This window comes from Colius striatus, chromosome 1, assembly GCF_028858725.1.
Source record: "Colius striatus isolate bColStr4 chromosome 1, bColStr4.1.hap1, whole genome shotgun sequence".
Taxonomy (NCBI): domain Eukaryota; kingdom Metazoa; phylum Chordata; class Aves; order Coliiformes; family Coliidae; genus Colius; species Colius striatus.
Window position 1 is genome coordinate 112,044,494 of NC_084759.1, and position 20,679 is coordinate 112,065,172.

Here is a 20,679-nt window from a genome sequence, read left to right on the forward strand (position 1 = left end):
CCTGGTGAGGACAGCATGTACCAAGGAAAGCCTGCAGGAGGAAGGGGTTCTGCGACACACCAAAGTTTTGTGGTTGAGCCTAATTTTGGAGCCTGTTGAACTGCATGAGGGAAGATGTGAGCTCTGAGAGTAATGAAAGTTAAATGAATGAACTACCCTGTGAAAATAGATTGCTTCAAGCTGTAAACTATACCCAAGGACTCATTTCTGCTGGGCGGGGAGGAGGAACAACAGGAAAATTAGCCTCAGAGATGCTTATTTGAATCCCTGATCAGACTATGGTACAAAGTTATCAGATGTCCATTTTATTTTTCATTCAAACAAATTGTTTTTAGCATATATATGTTTTTTCTGGCTTCTTTTCAGGTCAGTGCCTTAAAATTAAATGTTATACTCCACGCTCACGTGAATGCAGAAAGATTAAATGCTCAGGTTTTGTCCCTGCAGGCTTTGTACCAGGAGGAGAAATTTACCCCTGTGGAAAGTGCTGGGCTGGGACCTGTGTAGCATTTTGGAGTGAGGACTGCAATGGGCGCTGCTTTGGCTGAGGTATTGAGGAGGCAGTGCCTTCAGAGCAGGCACGGTGCTCAGCAAAGCAGAGGCATGTGTCCTTCATCAACTGAGAAGCAGTCTCAATGTATAGCTACAGCAAAATTTCTTCTGGGAATAGTAGAGTAGCAACCCACAAGCACCTTATATACACAGAAGATACCCAAACATGCTTTACTGTTGTCAAAACCGAAATTTCTGCTACATACCATGGCTTAGCAATAAATTAGTTCAGATACAAGCTCACATCTACTTCCCTAAATCTCCAAATATTAAGAATATAATGCTTTGGTTATTTCATACTCTACTGAAAACATACACTTCTTAAAGGGTTGGAAAATAAACTCGATATTTATTACCCATGGTGGGCAAACTCAAGGCTCTCACTTTCATGGAGAGATTTAAAAATTGAGCTTTCTAATAACATTAGAATAAACTGGATGGAAGAAGAATGGAGATAAAGGATATTTCCCTCCTTATGTAGACAGCAGCAGAGTGAATGAAAATCTTTCTAATGATCCCAGACAGTTGACCTCAGCTACTTTTGCAGGATACTTCATCTTCTCATCCAGCTTCAAAGAAGTTACACGGTAGTGATGAACCTTAGTTTTCCAATCTAATTAAAAGCAAATAATGAAATTTGCTAATCAAATAGATATTACTGTATGTCTCTTTAACAGTGATTCTTAGTAGTTGCTTGCTTGCAATAATTCAAGACATAAACTGAAAGCCTGGTCACACAGTAAAAACATTTGCCCATATCTATTTCCTTTTTATTTTACAATTAGGAATCCTAGGAGTCAGAAAAGTGATCGATGCACTCAGGTTTGCAGAGCCCGTGAGATTTAGTACGGAAACTTAAGGGACTAGTCCTTGGGTAGGCGCTGGCTGTTCTCTTGGAGAAGTCATGGAATCCAGGCAACTGAAGAAGAGCAAAGATCATCCTGAGCTTAAAAAAGGGGAGAAAAGCAGAGCCAGGCAATTAGGACTAGGAACCCTAACCTCAAATACTCAGAAAGAGATATATATATATATATATATCACACAATACATTTCTAAGTAGCTGGAGGATTACAAGGTCTTAAGAAACCAACTAAGATTTGTCAAGAATAAACAAATCATGTCAAACTCATCTAATTTATTTCTGTGACAGGATAATCTAAAAAGTAGCAGATGTGATTTATCTTGTCTTTAGTGAGACTTCTGGTGCTGTCCCATGTGACATTCTTATGAGCTAACTGGGGAAATATGGGCTATTATGTAATCATTGTAATGTGAAAGCTGAGTGAGCTGAAAAATCTTATGTACTGAGTACTCCTCATTTATCAGAGGTTCTCTAGCCATCTGAAAAGCATATCAAAAAAGCCAAGAGAGGGCTGTCTTTCATATTTCATGCTGTTCACTGTTTGCATTAGTAAGCTGGATGATGAGCAAGTGCATGTTTATACACATGAATGAATCAAGGCTGAGAGAAATGTTTTTAGGAGAAATATTTTTAAATTAGGAAAGTAAAAGTTTTTAAGGGATACACAAAGAATTGGACTGAGGACTGAAAAAGGAACTGAATGCACATATATAAATGGCAAATTACTGATCAGGCAGTGATAGTTTGGAAAGGATCTGAGGAATTATGGTAGCTCAGAAAATGAAGGGAAGTTAATAGTACAGATATTTGTCTGAATTAACAAGAGTGACATATGTGAGACCGCAGAAATAATTGTCTGATGCCACTTGGCAATCCTTAGGCTTTTACTGGTATAGATACCTAGGTCTAGGCATCATCCTTAAGAAGGAATGTAAAGTGGGAAAACACCATGTGGACAATAAAATTTAAAAAAAAGAAAAAAAGGCACATCAGAATTTATGGAACCGATTATCAGCAATTTAATCCTCCAGATTTGAGCTGAGACATGGTAGTGGGCTGCTAGGCATTTGCTTGTTCTGCTGCTCTTCATGTGAATACATCTTCATGTGGCTACAGTTCCAGAACTGTCTGTATCAATACCCTTTTACAGTAAACACAACAGTTATAAAACCATTAATATCCACTGTGTCCTTTGGGATATAAAGCACATACAATGCACCAGTAAGGCTAAAGTTATAGATGGAAGTCAGTGTAACATGATTGCTGAAGTGAAACCTATGTGCAATGTTGTTTGCATACTGCATAGATTAGACCAACAGAGCTGCTGCCCTGCTATTCAAGTATAGCATCAAAATCCACTCATTAGAAGTTAAAATGACACCAGATGTACCCACTGTGGCACAGCATGAGGCACCCCGGTGTTACAAAGAAGAAGTGGATTTCAGTCCAGCTGTTGCCATTTAAAGTCCAATTCTGGGTAGCTCTTTCTGGTGATTCCTTTCTATTGAAGATATCAAGACAAAATGCCTCCCCCCCTCAAAAAAGTATGCTGCATCCACATCCATAAAGTTTATCAATTTACAGGCTCCAGGACAGGTATATCATTCATTGTTTGCACCAGTATGCACAGTAATATACAAAAGCATGCAGAATAATTTATAGTACAGAAACATCCTGTAACTTGACTTCTCAAATAACCAGCAAATATTCAAACCACTCCTGTTTTTCTAGGAAGGTAATTCCTGAGATGCAAAGTTGAGTTGCGTGTTGTCATTTTCAAAGATGCTGTACATCAGTGAAACGTAGAGGAACAACTTGGTAGGGACATAACAAAACAAGAGCAAAATATTATCTAATACAGATACTCAGGAGGCAAGAAATGATCATGGGGGTAAATTACAGTAAGCGGCGGGCTTTTTATTTTGTTGAAAAGTACATCTTTTACTGGATTCAACATAGTAATAAGGTGAAAAGAGGTCCACTGGCAAGGGAGGAAAAAACCCAAAAGTTTGGAAATACTTGACATAACTAAAATAAACAACATCTTTTTCAGTATCCCATTGGCAGGCTGTAGTAGATGACGTTTTCCTGTATCCATGGAGAAAGTAAAGTCTTTGACTGATGGCCGCCAGTTTAGCACACATGTTGGTCTGTCTAGTTAAAACCTGCACTCCCTGTTTCTTTTAATAGATAATATAGGTAATATCTAGCTTTCACTCCCAACCCATGCTTTAACAGTCAGAATTTATCCATATTTAATTACAATTTTATCACATTTCTCTAATCAAATAGATTTACTTTGTCCTCCAAGCAATCACCTCAGTATTCCAGTATGTAAAAAATACTTTCATTATGTTTATTATAAAAATATAAATGTTTCCACTACAAATCATTTTACATTAGTAAGAGGCCATCTACAATTGCACAATATATAATCTAAATGAGTAATGCTTTGAAATACAAGTTAAAGTAAATATATATTGCCAATCAAATCACATCTATACATTGCTTATTGAATGCTAAGTAACAGCACAAAACTAGATATGTTAACAGAAATAAATAAAATGGAAACTATATTTAAAGATATAAAACCAATAATACTGCATGTAATCTTATGAGCAGTTGCATTTTGCTGGATGTTGATACCCGATGCAAGTCCTGTACAGGAAGATGGCCACACGAATTCTAGTATCTCTACTCCACAATGAAGAATTGTACACTGCTATGTATAGATATGTACACGGGGACAGGGAGTATAGGATGCTTGCAACAGAGGCCACTTACAGTACAAATCAACTTCTGACAAGGAGAGAAAACTAAATGTATTTTAAAACTCTCTACTCCTAGTAGCAAACAAAAACAAAATTGAGTTTCTTTTTTTTTTTTTCTAAGCATCAGTGAGATTTAATCTTTTACGCTGAGCATGCTCAAACAGTGGGCAAGGAACACGACTTGATACCAAGAGAAAACTGAGGGTGGTTGGTGCTAAGTATTCCGTTGTCACCTAAAACTCTAAGGACTGGTTCTGTGTTTTCAGAAGCATTTCACAGATGTCTCTGACCCACGCCAGCCTTCTCATCCCACTCTCCAGCAACAGAATGAAAAGAGAAATAGATTATGAGGAATGTTATAAAAAGCTGTCCCCACACAGACAATGTCTGCAAATGGATTTTGGTGACTAAAGTTTACTAACAATGCCTGATTTAGAGAAATCTCAAACTGAAAAAAAGGAAGGCTCTGAATGGACTAAGCAACAGAAAATACAGCTTTTCTATTCAGCACGCTGCATTTCACGACAGATTGCAGAGGATAAGAAGTGTTCTTTACATCTTAAGTGCTTTTTTTCATTGGCTTCCAATTTTTGTTTTTTATTTCAAATAAATTTAAATCCTATTTATTTTTCTTTCAGAAAATATTACTAATTAGCCCATGAGTGTTTTAAATCCAGTCTTTTAGAGCATGCTCACTGCCAGCACTCATTAAAAAGTCTCTAATTATGCTTCTGTTTAATAATGTGTGATAAACTTTGTGTCTCTACATTTTATAAGCCCTGGACCCATGAAAAACAATTCAAAAGCTGATTCAACCACACAAATCCTATTAATTCATTCTTCCCTGCCTTATGTGCCCTATGATACAAGGAACTTCAAAAAACAAACCAATACAAGAAAGAGAGCATGGCTCAGTCACCTGCTTTGCACAGACGGCAAAAGGCAGCATGACATATAGACATCTGCTTCCCACACACTCCTGGACTTTTAGGGACTCGCTGTTATTCATCAGAATCAGGTTTAGATTCCAGCAAGGCAAGTTGGGAATCAGAGTGGTTTCTACTCGTGCCCAAAACCTGATGTCTGTGTGCCTGGTATCACATCTAAAGTGTTAAGAAGCTCATCCACACATGGCACAAGAAATGCCTCACACCGTGATTTAAACCACTCATTTTCAGAGCAGAATCATGCCTGCTCAGAACTGGGACTGACAAGCTTCAGAGCAACAGCTTTAAGAGTTTGCTATTGGGAAGATACTGAATATAGGGGAAGGCTCTTAAATCCTGCCCTTGGGGCTCCTTTGTCCACTGGGAAAAATGAATGAGAGCCTCCCAGAGAGAGGCTCTCTTTGGCTTTCTTTCAAGGAACAGGTGCCTAAGGAACATGTGCCAAAACCCCTACAGCATGGTGGTAGCACCTGGACCGAGGTCTTCTAGCTCAGACTAAGGTAAAATTACATACCAAAGCTTTGTTTCACAGATTAAGTCATCCTTTTTAAAAAAATCTGCTTATCCTTGGCTGCAAGCCATGATCTCAGCATAACTACCAGCTTCCTCCCACATGGCAGTACACCTTCCAGTTCCCAGTGCTGGGAGCAGACAGAGCCTACCAGACGGAAGCCAGAAATGGAACACTCCCCCGTGAACTCAAAGAAGCATGCTCAGCTAATGCAGGTTGCAACCCTGACTCTTTTTTATGTTTGCTAGGCAAACTTCTCACTTGAATACTACCAGAGAACAGGGGTTATGATTGTGACAGAAAAGCAGGCCTTTGGGAAGTAAATGAGATATATGAGCTTGATCGTGGCAGATTCCGATCACGAGATTGAATCGCACACAACTCTGCCAAAATTCAAGCCAGGGTTAAACCACCACTTACAGCACATGGAATCTTGACAGGTCCAGGTGCTTTGTCTAGAATCAGAGCTGGAAAAAAGACCATCTTTCTTTCCTTCTGTATTTCATATATGATGTTATTGATATAAAACAATCTAGTAACTAACCCTCAGACAATTTCTCAAGTTGAACCAATGAAGTTTTGATAACGTTTGGCACTTGGCAATAATACAGCCAGGTTAAGGTATTTAAGTATAAATATAAACAATAATGGAAAATCAAAGGAAATAAATAAGTCTTTTAAAAATCAAGACTTGTTTCTATTTAAATGAACACAATTAGGGAAGCTAACATAACAGCAAAAACGTTTTGTCAACTAATTCAAAGTCACTACAAGCTTTATTTCTGTATTCCTTTCTCAAGTTGAAATAGCATGTTACAATGACATTATAGTAAATATGGCCAGACAGGTTGTGAGGTATAGTCCTCTATTTCCCTCGCTTTTAAAGAAATAAAATACCTGTTACAGATCTCTTCTGTATAAAAATACTGTGAGTCTTTCTCTTTTTTTGTTTGCTGTATAGATCAAGTACACAGCTTTTGTGTCCATGGGTTTTTTGTTATTCAGTCACTTAATATTCCAATGGCTCTAGGTTTTAGTATCACTGGTTTTTACTTGGAAGGATTTTTTTACATGACTTTTTTCTTTTGAAATTCACTATCTGCATTAACAGTCAGTCAAGTGCGCCCACTCTTTAGGATTAAGAGATAGAAAACAAGTTCGCTCCTATTTTTAAGGCATTTATACTCAATGTTTGAGTGTCTTAGTGGGTTTGAAATTTCAACCATTTTTTTTTCCAAAGCTGTTGCAAAGAACTCCTTGAAATTCTGCTGTTTATCAACCATCATCTTTCGCCCTGTGACACAACTTTTCTCCTTTTTTTTCTCTCCTGAGCAACATCATTTTGGTACCTTACACAGGAACAGGGCTGTTCTTTGTATGAGTTTCTAGAGCTTTGATACTGCTGACAATCTTCTTCTGAGGCCCCACAACTGTAACACCGACTTTCTTCACATCACTGGAAAAAAAAGAGAAGATGCATTGGGTGAATGAGCGTACTGTGTTTCCTAGTGCTGACAGAAGCAAACAACAATCAACTTGCTCATCTATTGCTGCACTGGAGGAAGCCTCTAGGTATCTTGATATTGCTGAAACACATGTGTTGGTACGAAAAGTACTGAGAACTACTATATGAAAAGAGCATAGGAGCACAAAAAAAGAGTGCAAACTCATTTAGCCTTGTTGTGTTTACTTCCCTGGTAGAAAAGACAATGAAACAGTGTTTTCCAGTGATACAAGCATTGGGATTTAGGGGCAAGGAGTTCACTTCTGTGGCAGCTGTGACCTTGAGCCTCTCTAACATCTCCATCCTCCTATCTGCCTGCTCACTTTTCCTCAGCAGTACTGACATCTCACTGTCATGTGCTGAGCACTCTGAATGGTTGTTTTAGCTCTCGTATCACCATTGAGATTAAGGGCTAAAGGGCCAAGCTTCCAGTGTCTACTCTGTTTTTCACTTCTCATTTCTCCAGGCCATCCAACCTCTTTATTCCTGGTGCAACACAGAAGCGGTTTAACACTTCTAATGGGCTAATTAACCAGTGGCTCACAGGAAATTGGGCATTCCTAGAAGATGTCTGCACTGTCCCCAAAGGGTAACTGTTATAAAAAGCCATTATCAGCCTTTTTATAGTTGCAATAATACACTAATTAATGGCATTGATGTGTTTAATTGTTGGTACTCCAGCTGCTGCTTACTTTTTCATAACTTGTTGTGCAACCAGCTAGCTCAAACAGGGAATTGAGATTTCCTTTGGCAGTAAGTTCATAACTATACTTGATGCTTTTTCAAGTGCAGAAGGAACATTAACATACCGTTCCTTATCACAAGAACAAAGATGGATTGCATTCAAATGTAATAAATTTGCAAGTTGTAAACTTCTGGTTTTTGCATGACTAAATGTCAAAACTGGAGGCAGGAGAGAGTTCAGCCCCTGCATAATTATTAGCATATAGGAGGACAGAAGCTACAAAGAGTTTGCTCTGTCTCACCTTGTTTGATGGAATATAGGATAAACAACAAAGGAAAAGATTAGAATATGTGCCAGCTGTGAGGAAATCCCCATAGAAAGGGCAGAATATAAAAAATCAAAGGAGAAACTCCTAAACCGCGAGTGAGAAAAAGCGATGTTGGTGTACAGATGATACAAAGACGACGAAGGGAGTGAAGCATCTCCCTTGTGATGAAAGGCTGAGGGAGCTGGGGCTCTTCAGCTTGGAGAAGAGGAGACTCAAGGGTAATCTCATTCTTGTTCACAAATATATAAAGGGCAGGTGTCAGAAGGAGGGAGCCAGGCTCTTCTCAGTGATGTCCAATGACAGGACAAGAGGCAATGGGTACAAGCTGGAACATAAGAGGTTCCAAAGAAACATAAGCAAGAATTTCTTCATGGTGAGGGTGACAGAGCACTGGAACAGGCTGCCCAGGTGGGTTGTTGAATCTCCTTCTCTGGAGACATTCAATCCCCACCTGGAGGAGTTCCTGTGTGACCTACTCTAGGATTTCCTGCTCTGGCAGGGGTATGGGCTAGATTATCTTTTGAGGTCCCTTCCAGTCCTTAAGATTCTGTGATTCTACATCAGAAGAAATTAGGAATTTCCTTGTCACCAGTGAGAAAAATCTACTGGACTGTGGCCTTCACAGAGCCACTGAAGCATCTAGGTTTGCACGTGTATTGCAATTACAACCTTATTTTACATTTGTTTCTTTAAACGTAAGAGCATTTTCTCAGAAAACTAGAAACTTTACATAAAAATGCTATTCTTACTCTTATGTATAAACTTGTACCTCCAGCTTCAACCCATAATGAAGAGGTGTAGCCAACTCAAACTTACTCTGTAGAAATCTTGGCTATTGTATCACATGTACTGTACTCCACACCCGTGAAAATGTCTTTGCACTGTCCTGTCCGAAAACCATTGATCCAATCACCTGTCGTGCGGAAGGCTGAAATATCAATGTTACTTTGGTCCAGTAGAAGATTTGATGGCCTGAAATAAAAAAGAATGTGATGAAAGTTAGGGAGAAGAGATACATATGGATTTATTTTGTGTCTAAACTTGATGCTGGCATGGGCAGGAGTTTCCAGTCTACGTGTCACTCTTCTGTTCATCTGTGGAAGCTATTTGCTGCTGAGGCCTGCACGTGTACTCACGCTGGCAGTTCTGATGAACATTGCATAATCATCTTGCTTATGCTTGAGTGCCAGCTTCTCATGTCCACATTTAAATCCCTGAAGCATCATCAGTTCATGAAGTGGGTAAAGCATTAGCAAAGACAAGCCTGATTTGGATTAAATTTATGGGATTTACCTGGTCCTAAACAACACACAGAGATAATGCACACTCTAGACTCCAAGTTGAGCCTGTTGGTAGAATTTACATATTTCAAATGTTCAGAATATTTCAGCCTACTCACAAATCTTAAATGCTGCTACTAATTCACAAGCACAAGTAATAAGAAACCAGTGGCTTTAAAAAAATCGTATCAAGTCTAAAAATCAAAAGTTAAGTGAATTCCTGAGACAAATGTAACTTTGCAGTGCACAGAGGCAGAAATGAGGAAATTTGTTATTAAATAGACATAGCCAAACATAAAATGCAATTGCCACGTCCTATTTAAAATTGACACTAAGACTGAAACATCCATAAGGATATCATACAAATAATTTAGAAGTGAGAACTGAATTACTTCTTGCCTTTGAAATTAACATGGTGCTCATGAAGGATGCTGAACTGACATGATTTGCATCCAAGTTCTCTACATAGAAAACAATGAAGAAATCAGGAAGAAACAAACAAAACCAATGCAATGAATCAAACAAAACATATCTGAGCTTCTTTGCCCACTGAAACCTTTTTCCATCTGCATGTCCACCTATAAGCTATTGAGATAAAATATATTTCTCAAAGTAATGATTCAATGTATAATTTTTTTAATCAAGAAGGAATATATTGCAGCTGACCATGTACTTTGCACACTGCTAATGGCAAAAATGGCTGCTGTCATATTTAGTTCTGGCTGGTATGAATCTGAATACTCTTGTTTTCATGGTCTTGTGAGCATACCGTAATTTCTTGTTTGAGAGAATCAACACTAAAAATAAATGCCACCCCTTCCCCATGAAGTCATTAATCAGGCTTATTTTAGTAATCTAAAAATACCACAAATAGGCCCAGCTATTGCTACTGCTATTGCTGCAGTCCTTAGTGAAACACACATTTCCAAGCACACGATTTGTCCCCTCTGAAACAGGTCTTCTAGGCAAACAGCCTGGAGGAGACATCCAGTTCTCAGAGAGTTGAATCTGTCCTTGGCTGTTCCTCCTCACTGATTTGTTATCTTTCTCTAAGAGATGTGTGAAGCCCCTGAATAGCAATATGATCAGTAATTTCTACTGACATCTTATTAATTCTACTTACCTTTCTCTCTCTGTGATAATTATTACAGTATTGAATTCCTTGACTAGTCAGATGCTATAAGAGATATTAGGTCTAATTCTGCATTTTCCCTCCAGTGACAAACATGTCCATATTGGACAGATTTTTAGCTCTCAGAAACATACGTGCTCTGTTTTAAGTAAAGTACCTTATGGGTCCATCCTAGACTTAAAGCTAAGCAGGTTCCTAACTGTGCTACTACGACTCTGCTACTCATGAGCACAGGAGGCTGAACTAGAGGATGTTCAAAGCAGTTATCACATCAACAGTCTATTTTCTGCCTCCTAATTCTTTTTTCCTATGTCTCTAGTGAAACATCACCTGCACAGGAGTGTGACTGCTACAGCTGAATCTATCTGAAGTGACTTTTGTCACTGGAAAGAAGTGAAAATGAGAAGTGATTAGACTAACACTGTAATTTAAAGGCAGTGATAACGTAGTGTAACAGGTAGGTGACAGTTACTAGACTGGAAAACTGATCTGGATTGTAAAAAATCCTTTTCATCCTAAATCCGAGCCATCTCTGAGCATTGAAAAAACATAAACGGAATGAGTCTGTAAAGGCATCGAAGAGATTAAAGTATTTAAATACCAGTGAATTTAAGCTCATAAGCAGCCTAAAAATCCCAACAAAATTTCTCCTACCCAACACAAGTCTTTATAAAGTTTCATTAAGACCAGCAGCACCACAATAGCATATCCTTGCAGTTCATCTGACCTGCACTGGAATCATGAGACTTTAAAGAAAAGAACAATACATCTTTCTGAAACAATAGCTTTTGGTATTGGCTACATTTTAAACAGCACCGTTTACTTCTGATGTTTTGCCAGTTGTTATCAATAAGCTAATTTCTTTCAGGCTCAGAAAATTGTAATTAATATCTTCTTCCAACTGGGATTGCAGGTCATAATTAAAGAGCTCATTAGAAGCTTGAAAATCTTAACTTCAAAACCATGAATGGACATAACACTACTCTACATTCAACCAATTTTCCCCAGGTCTCAGAGCAAATAATGTCCTTGATGGGAAACTTTTCACCTGACTACCTTCTTTCCAGAGGCCTAGCCAGGCCAAGGAGCTGCTGTAAATGACCAAGATAACTGGCACTAACTACAGACCTCACATCTGGGAACAGTGGCAGATGGAAAGGAAAGTAATAGAAAATGCCAGAAAACTGTTATCCTGCCAAAACACTAGAGAAGGGAAAGCACAGCATGGCCACATTGGCACAAAGACTAAGCTGAGGACAAAAGATGCAGCACACTTCAGGTTTCCATTCTCATGCTAAAACCAGGTCTTAGTCACCTGTGTGACACAGCTTTAAACACACTCCAGTTAAAGGCTCAGGTTTGACAATAAGGCCCAAGATATTTTTGTTCAGTAGCTATACAGTCTGCATCTTCCTGACTACTGTTTGTCCCATGAAGAGCCAATGCTTTTATTTATAGTTTTCTAGGTATAGCATCTGTAATCCCAAGACATTTATTAAGCGTATTTATGAAGTGTTTTTAGCGATAAAGCATGGAGAATGGTTTTTTTTTTTCCCAGCCCAGTATGTCTTTTAACTTAAATCTAATAAAACAAAGCCTGAGTCAAGAATCTCAAATGAAAAAAAAAATTATAAACAAGTTGAAATAGAACAGGTCTCTAGGATTAGGAATTAGTGTGGCCCAAAAAAGCTTTTATGTTTATTACTTGGATCAAAGTATCACCAGGACAAAAAATATAACCTAATTTTAATGCAAGTGACCTCAGAATAACCAGCACTGTAAAGTATCATTTTTCTCCCTGTAGGATTCCAAACAAAAATTAGTTACTTTCCTCCTCAGAGAGGACATCTGGACAGTTTATCAATGAACAGGAATTTGTCTCACTGTGAAGAGTCTGTGATGTCTCCTCACATGCACCAAGGGAAAGCTGGGCTTTCAGAGCATCTGCACACATCGGCAGTTTTTTTTCCCCCTGACCCAGCCCCTAGACAGAAGGTCTGAACATGAAATTTATGGCCCGGGTGATGTGTGCCATGAGCTCACACTTTACTAGACAAATTAGATGGGTTGCAATCCATGCAGCTGTAAACGACGTCCTGCAGGGTTCCACCTGATCTTTTACAGCTTTTCATAAATCAGTACCTACTAGCTTCAGAAGAGAGTCATTAAAAAGAAATCATGGAAATTACATGTTTGCTCAGGGGAAGTGAAATAGAGCATTTCCCTCTGTTTTTTCTTTTCTTCTGTCTTATTTTTTTGGAAATCTTTCTACTTAGTTGCTTCAATCAAGTATGATATACCTCATCGTGTCATCTTTTGACAGTCATGGAAAGACTTTCTGTCCTGTTCATTCTGACTGTGTGTCTATCTACAGAGTCGTATTTACTGACATGTGGTGCCCTGAAAAAAATCAGCAAGACTCGGGTTAGAGAGACAAATTTAACAGCAAGATGCCAGTTACAAAATACTCTGTTTCTGAAAGCTTTTTCTGGATGTGCCCATTACGTTAACAGTTGGAATTAACCTTTGAGTCATCTGCTGCAGCATGGAGAACTATAGTTTGTTATCATTAGCAGAGCTTTCTGTCACAACACAGGGAAACTTTTACTCCACCTTATAGTAACAACAAAGACCACAGAAAACATCATTAGAACCATTCCCAATATGGCATGGAAATCTCATCTCTGCTTGGCTGCTGGCTGGAAAGAAAGGGATACATTAACTTCTAAAATCCAGAAGCTGGGACAAATAAAAGGAAAATGTCCTGCCACTACATCCTACATCCTATGAAGGATGATATTCTGCAAATACACAGAGAAGTTGTACACACATGATCCTGGACTTTGTATTGTAGTAGCTTCTCTCCTTCCATCCCTTCCTCCAATCTGGACTTGCCCTTCCACAGTCAGTTTCTTTTAAAGGGGAAGTATTTAAAAAACATGAAGTAATTTCCTGTGTCAAATTTTAGGTAATTATAAGCTGATTTTGTAAAGTGAAATTGCTCCCTAGGAGGGAGACAGGTCTGGTTTGAACACAAATCCTATGTGCTTTATTAATATGGCAAGCTGAAGCACAGAATTCAGGTATAACAAGAAGGATTTCTCCTATTTCAAGAGAAAATGTAAAAGAGAAAAGAGAGAAAAGTAAAACAACAGCTGGCATTGAGTTTTATCTTCTACAGCAAGCAGAATCAAAAGTATACATGCTTACCAACAGGAGACTAGTAAATAAATGGCATGCCAAGAAGTACAGTGATTGCATTCACTTGATTATCCCTGGACCTTAAAGACCAGAATCTTTGGAGTTACACCTTTTCCTTCCCATTTTTAGGGTACTCTTAGCAAAATTTGTAATCTAGTCCCTAAAATACAGTTCACCTCTTAGGGTGTCACATTTGCTTTTCCCAAGGGACATTCTCAGAATAAGCAGGCTGTGCCTATCTGAAGTCAAAAGAGAGCTGGAGAAATGAAGAGGAGCTATACAACCATGGGAAAAAGAATGCAAGTGAGGTTCACAGCCTACTGCAAAATGATACATGTCTCTCGATGTTATCCCGGACTACTTATTTTTCAACTCCATGTTGTCTGTTGGCAAAATATTCTACAGGTTCCACCAGGATAATGAGCAAATAAGATTTCAGCTGCCCCTCTAGTCTTCCCTACTCCCTTAGCTGCCCTTCAGAACATGGTTTTCAAGGGCTTACATCTTTTCAGCATCCTGGTGAGGTAGTAAATTCTATGCCTGGATGCATCAATGCTCCTCAATTTATGCTTTCCCACCACCAAAACACTGAAGGCAAAAAATACCAGCAAGTTGCTGAAATATTGTATTGGATTTTCTTTCTTTGCTTTTTGGATTTTTTTTTCCTCAAAATATAGCTTAAGCTGTGCTTTTAAGCTGCAGAAGTAATGTCATGTGGGATTTGTAGCTGGCCCAGAGACAGATCCTTAACAACAGCCAGTCATTTCTGTTAGGACAGTCTATAGGCTCTTTACAAGAGGAAGAGAAAAATGCCTCAGAGAGCTCTTAAAATGCTTTTCTGGCTCTTTGCATCTACCATTTGCTGTGTAAGACTTGCCCTTATACCCCACATTTGGCTGCTCTGTGAATTTCTACAGACTTTTGCTACAGCACTCGCCACATCAGGCAATGGCTCCATGCAGTTTCTTTTTCCAGCATTTCCAGCACAGAATTGCCATTAAGGCTAATGAGGGCTTCATGTGGTAAACCCAGCACATCCAGTTGGGAACAGCAGAACAAAATCCCTCAGAATCACAGTAAAGAGCAAATGCTCACAATCCGCCCACCCACTGACCTAGCTGCATTACTATTCAAATTATACAGTACCCAGCTTAGTCTGCTGTGATTTCTTGTCAGAGTTTCACCAGCAGAGTTAAATTAGAGGTGCAAAACTGCAAATAGATGTTTTGCCATCTCTGTTAACAGTGAGCCCCAGCTACTTTTAACTTTGAAGGAACAACGGCTGATTTGTGTGTGACTCAGGCATGGTATTAATGACTGCTGGAAAAAATCAGGTGAAAATATAGTTTTCCAGTCTGTAGTATGTTAATTAACTGAAGTCCCTAAAAATCTCCCAACTCCTGGATTCCCGGCACAATCCAAACTGTGATTAGGCATCAAGGAGTATAATTTACTGTAACTTTCCATTTATCTTTGTGATGTGTAGTTGTTTCCCCCCCCCCCATAAATTCTCAATTTTATGTTTAACAGACTTCAGAAAGAGAGCTAGCATTGCAGGCTTACATTACTTGAATTCTTTTAGAGAGAGCAGTCCATTTTAGGACATGGATTGTATTGTTGCTGGGTTTCAAATGAGGCCAAAAATTCACATGTAGGTTTGCATTATACAGCATTTGGCCAAACCTGGATCTTGTTGTTAATGCTAGGACAACTGCAAAGGGTAAGCCCTCTCTGAAATGCTCCAAGTAAAACTGAAATCTACTTCCTTCAGCCCTCCAGCCTGAAAGTTCCTAACAGGGAGATGCAAACAAATAGTATTACAGCAGGTCAGCTGGATATGTCAAGTACCCCAAACCTTCTGACCTGAATGGCAAAATAAGGGAACTTTTCAACAAAATGGTTAGCCAACACAAATAATTGTTCTGCTGCAAATACTATTGTAAAAATATGGCTTATGAATTATGTTGCATAAAGGAGAAGTCTGAATTTTTTTCATCTGCTCACTGCTCCTATTGAGTTTAATTTTCATAACAAGTTAGCATAGAAGAGAGTTTCTACCAAGTCATCAGATTTTAAGTGGAAACATGAGAAGCAAACTTGAAATTTCAAATTGCAAAGGATGTTTCTGGATGTTTGAGAGAAAGCATTATGCTTGATACCAGCGAGAACGTCACAAGGACAGACAGCAAAGCACACATTTAGCAACAAATACTTGCAATCAACTACTCACAAATAACAGCTTGTCCAAAAACTGCTCAAGGAAATTGCTCCAGTGAATAATTCAAACAATACAACAAATTCAAGAAAAGTCAGGATAGGGCTGTAAACAACTCGTGAATACATGAAAGAGTGTATGAGGAATTATTCGCACACATTTGCCAACACTTTCATATTTTCATCAGCAAGAGTAACTGACCCCGACCTCCTAAATTTCCTGGACTATATTAAAAGAATTTCAGCTATGCTTTTTCTGAAAATAAGTGGCTTTCTTGGTTTTTTTTAGTCTTAGCTATAACAATAGCAGTAGAATTTGTATTTTAAATGGAGAACTTCTAAAACATAAAAGAGATCTGAAACCAAATCTAACTCCAGCGCTGCAGTGCAATCTAGAATGATTGCTTTTTTCTTTTTCAATACAGTTATACAGAGTCGGGTATTGCCAAAAAAATATGTATTTTGGAGAATAAATAAAAATCCATCTAATTGTTCATAGATTAATTAAAAGAAAATCAAAATCCCATACACAGACATTCCAAATTCAAAGAACTTGGAAATTAATGAAATATGTGAAATTTGTATAATAGTATGGGATATACAGTCTCAGGCCTCTGAATGGAATTCCAAGGAGGCAACTACACATTTTGTAAATTTCAGTTCCAAAACATTCAATAAATTCTTAACAGGTTTTATTAATGTATCTTAAATATCATTCATTAACGCAATGAATGCATTCAAGCTGCATATTCATTATTTTAAATCAAGAATAATTTAACAGAGCTTGATGAGGTAACACATTTTGCAAAAAAGAAATTTGGAATTAAAGTTTATTCAAGTTCTATGCATAGAAAAAGGTGCATAGTTAACATGCATAATTGTCTTCATTTTGAAATTAGCATCAATATAAATTAAAGTGTATTTTTATTTTTGGAAGCAGCTTTATTTCCTTAAAAATCTGATTTGATTTTCTTCTTTTGAATCAGTTTCTTGTTTTATATGCCCATTCAGAATTTCTGCATTTTGCATCACGCAACACTTACCCTCTTACCCAGAGCAGACTAATACACTCAAATGAATACTTGAAATTATAAAATAAAACTTTGCCACAGATGCTTTTGCATGTAAGAATGCAGAATCAGATAAGCACATTTATTAATTCTTTGAAAGTATCTTAAACTCAAGAACTGACTGGAGAGCAGTTTGGCTGGCTGATGCTACAAGTCATGCTTGGAGAGCAGAGAGAGAAACCTACAGAGTGCAAGAGAGACAGCCTTGTGTCTTGTCTCTGTTTATGAAATCAAATGGCTTTACTGAAGCTTACTGCCTTTGCTAAACCTACTTTGTCTTTTCTATATATTTCATACTAAAGGTAGCTCCATGCCAGAACAAACAGATGCTGATTCCTATTAACTGCTGGTTAGCCTGTAGATAACACCTTCATCTTCAAAGATTTGGGGCAAACTTGCTGATTAATCCTATAAAGAAGGTAATTTAAATTTTTAGAAAAATAGAAAAGTTAGCTAAGCAAAATGATCATTTTAAAAGTCCCAATAAGGCAGCTGATTTGAGAGGAATCAAGTCCTGATGTATCCCAAAATAAAATGAGGACCAACAGATTTTGCAAAACTGATAGCTGCATTTCCGAATTTCACAAATGTGTTTGGAACTAAACTACTGGCATCTTATTAATAAGTTGACAAAATTCACCAGATAATTTTACAGAACCTCCCATAAGAAGTAGGACTTTCCATACTAGATGCTTGGGCTAGATATGAACTGAGAATAAAGATACTGCATGATACTACAGTCCCAATAAAATCACTGAGATACTCCTGTCAATTTACAATGAAAAAAAGTAGTCTGTTCTGTGAAGACCTAAAGAAACTAACAAAATTAACAGCTGTTAATGCTGAGCAACTCATAAAATAAACTTTTTTTTACATGACAGTTTCAGACGTTTATTTTCTGCATTTGATATATGAGAAGAATTGTTGCAATTCATGCATTGCAATATAACTATTAATACAGCTAGAAACACACAAAGATCACAGAATCACAGAATGGTAGGGGTTGGAAGGGACCTTTAGAGATCATCTAGTCCAACCCACCTGCAGAAGCAGGTCCACCTAGATCAGGTCACATAGGAACATGTCCAGGTGGGTCTTGAAGACCTCCAAGGAAGGAGACTCCACAACCCCCCTGGGCAGCCTGTGCCAGGGCTCCCTCACCTGAACGGTGAAATAGTTTTTTCTTATGCTTAAGTGGAACTTTTTGTGTTCCAGCTTCATCCCATTATCCCTTGTCCTGTTGCTAGATACAGCAGAAAAAAGGGATGCCCCAAGCTCCTGACACAAAAATGGTTACAGACCATGTAATAAACCTGAATTCTCAGGTTGTTTTATCCCCTTGTTTGCAATGTAATTCTTTCATCCTCTGCTAAATATATGCTTGCAGTACAAAGAAACAACAGCAGAAGTGCTTGACACTGACTTTCACTTTAACAAAAGGTGATACAGAAACAAAAGCAAATACAGAAACACATTTGTTTTTTTAGTGTGGATTAATTATCAGTTTTGAAATCATCACAGACCTGGTAGAAATTCAGAATTTCTCAAAATTATGTTGGAATTAGAAACATTTAATATTTTTTTTTTCAAATGCCTTTTCTTGGCAGAGGCTGTGGATTAACTTGGCTACCCCTTTTATAGCAGGTTCATGAAGGCAGCTAAGTGCTTTTAGTCACACCTACATTACAGATGTGAACATATACAGCAACTACAGGAAAGCTATCATAATATTTTAATTGCCTGAATCCTATATCAGAACCGTTATACCTCAAGGTCACAGTATCCTCCAACAGTTTAATTCACTTTGGGACACAGAAACACTTTAAATATATTTCTAATCATACACTATGTTCCACATATAGTTTTTAAAATGTCTGTGTAAGAAAAAGATTCATATATATAAAATGATAGTATACATTGCAACTATTGTGAGCCTATATATACATGAAAAGAACAGAATCAGAAAGGAAAATAAGGAAAAATAAGTGAAAATAAAAACCCAGATAAAGAAATTGAAATGTTTTGAGTTCATTTAAGATTTGCAGTGTTCAGTTGCATGACTTGTGGATTACTTTTCCCCACATAAATGAAATGACTAATAAGCCGTTTCAGACCACAGCCCCACCAACAGGCTAGCAGGTGGGTGATGTGATTTTGTCTCTCCTTCTCAAGTTGAGAAAACTTTCCATCTGCTTTGTATCTGTATGAAATATCTGCAAATGTGGAGTAATACACAATGGACTAAAAAATAATAAGCTCGAGAAGAAAAATAATGAACTTGATCAAAACTGGAAGAACTATGAACTCATTTCCACCCTAAAGATCTCCAAACAACCTAAGGACTCTGTTATAAAAATGAACATCATACTCAGAAAACAGGAAAGAACAGCAAGACATAAATCAAATAAAAATATCACGAGGTTATGCTTTAGGAAACTGTGTGACTTGTACAGTTTTTTTGTGTACGGAGTTCTCTTGCTACAGCCCTTTAAAGGGCTAGATGACTACAGGCAATCTAAAGGATATAAAACACTCATGTGTCTATAACCAGTGCCAGTCTTGTTAGCAGGAGCTCAAGGTGGCCACTTGAATAAAAAATTAATTTTGACAGCTAAGAGAGAAATCAGCCAGACTCTGTAGCTTACAAGGAATGGGAAAGGAATGTTCATATGAATTTGAGATGAAACATAACACCAGGAAGTGTATTATGAAACTTTTGCCGTGCTGAGGTTACAAAACCCTTTTGTCGATGTAAGGTTCACAAGCACGTAGAATGGTCTGTGAAGAGATGATCAATAAGGATGAAAACATCCCCTTGGGTATCAAGAAATTATTAGATGCCATGGAGGGTCCTGGAGGGATAGAAACTGAAAAGGAAATACAGAATTGAAGGCTTTGACTCCTCTCTCATATTCCTATGAGGTATTAGCACAAAACGTGCCTCGGCTATGGCATGGAATTAGACGTACAGTCCAGCACATCCTTCAGTTGAATTCAGTTAACAATAACATACCAGAGGACAGGGATATCCTATGCACCTCCAGCAATGTGCATTTAAATAGGATACAACAGCACTGTGACTATGTTAAGCAAACATCATCTCTAAAACCTGTAAGAAAAGACAGGCTTTGCATCTGCAAGAGACATCGTCATGTTAAACATTTTTCCCAACTGAGTATATTCTGAACACCTACAAGCATATGGTGGGCATAAAGCTTCAGCATTCTTCCAGTAGCACCATAGACACGGGTAAAATAGTGCTTGGACCATTATAATTTAGATTAATTGCTTATTACGGGAATGTGGAAAGGTGCTGCGGGAGTACTACAGCCTCAAATAACGGAGAGCAGCCATTTGAGCCTATGTAATGGTCTGAGCCCTTGGGGCCGAGTCGCGGAGTGCATTACCTCTGCAGCAGCACCTGTCCTGCACCGGCTGCTGACAGCACAAGGATACCAGCAGGGATCTGACTGCATGTCTCCTTCTTGAGGAACTGCCCTGACTCACCACTCTTTTGTATCTGTTACATATTTCTGCACATAAGGCTATATAGCAAGACCAATACCCATTTTAAGTCTGGCTTCTCATTTTTCTCTGTCAGTCTGTCAGAAAGAGACGCAGG

At 38.1% G+C, this 20,679-nt stretch overlaps 1 protein-coding gene across 2 annotated transcripts in view; it reads right to left on the reverse strand.

Moving 5' to 3' along the window:
- Positions 1 to 6,400: 6,400 nt before the first annotated feature.
- Positions 6,401 to 20,679, reverse strand: part of EPHA3 (EPH receptor A3) — a 228,443-nt gene continuing 214,164 nt past the window's right edge. For both annotated transcript variants that reach the window (XM_062003347.1, XM_062003338.1), the window contains exons 16-17: positions 8,977 to 9,132; positions 6,401 to 7,099 (exon numbers count right to left, since the gene is read on the reverse strand). In XM_062003347.1, coding sequence (XP_061859331.1) covers positions 6,994 to 7,099; positions 8,977 to 9,132 — 262 coding nt within the window. In that variant the 3' untranslated portion in view covers positions 6,401 to 6,993. The remainder of the gene's footprint in view (positions 7,100 to 8,976; positions 9,133 to 20,679) is intronic.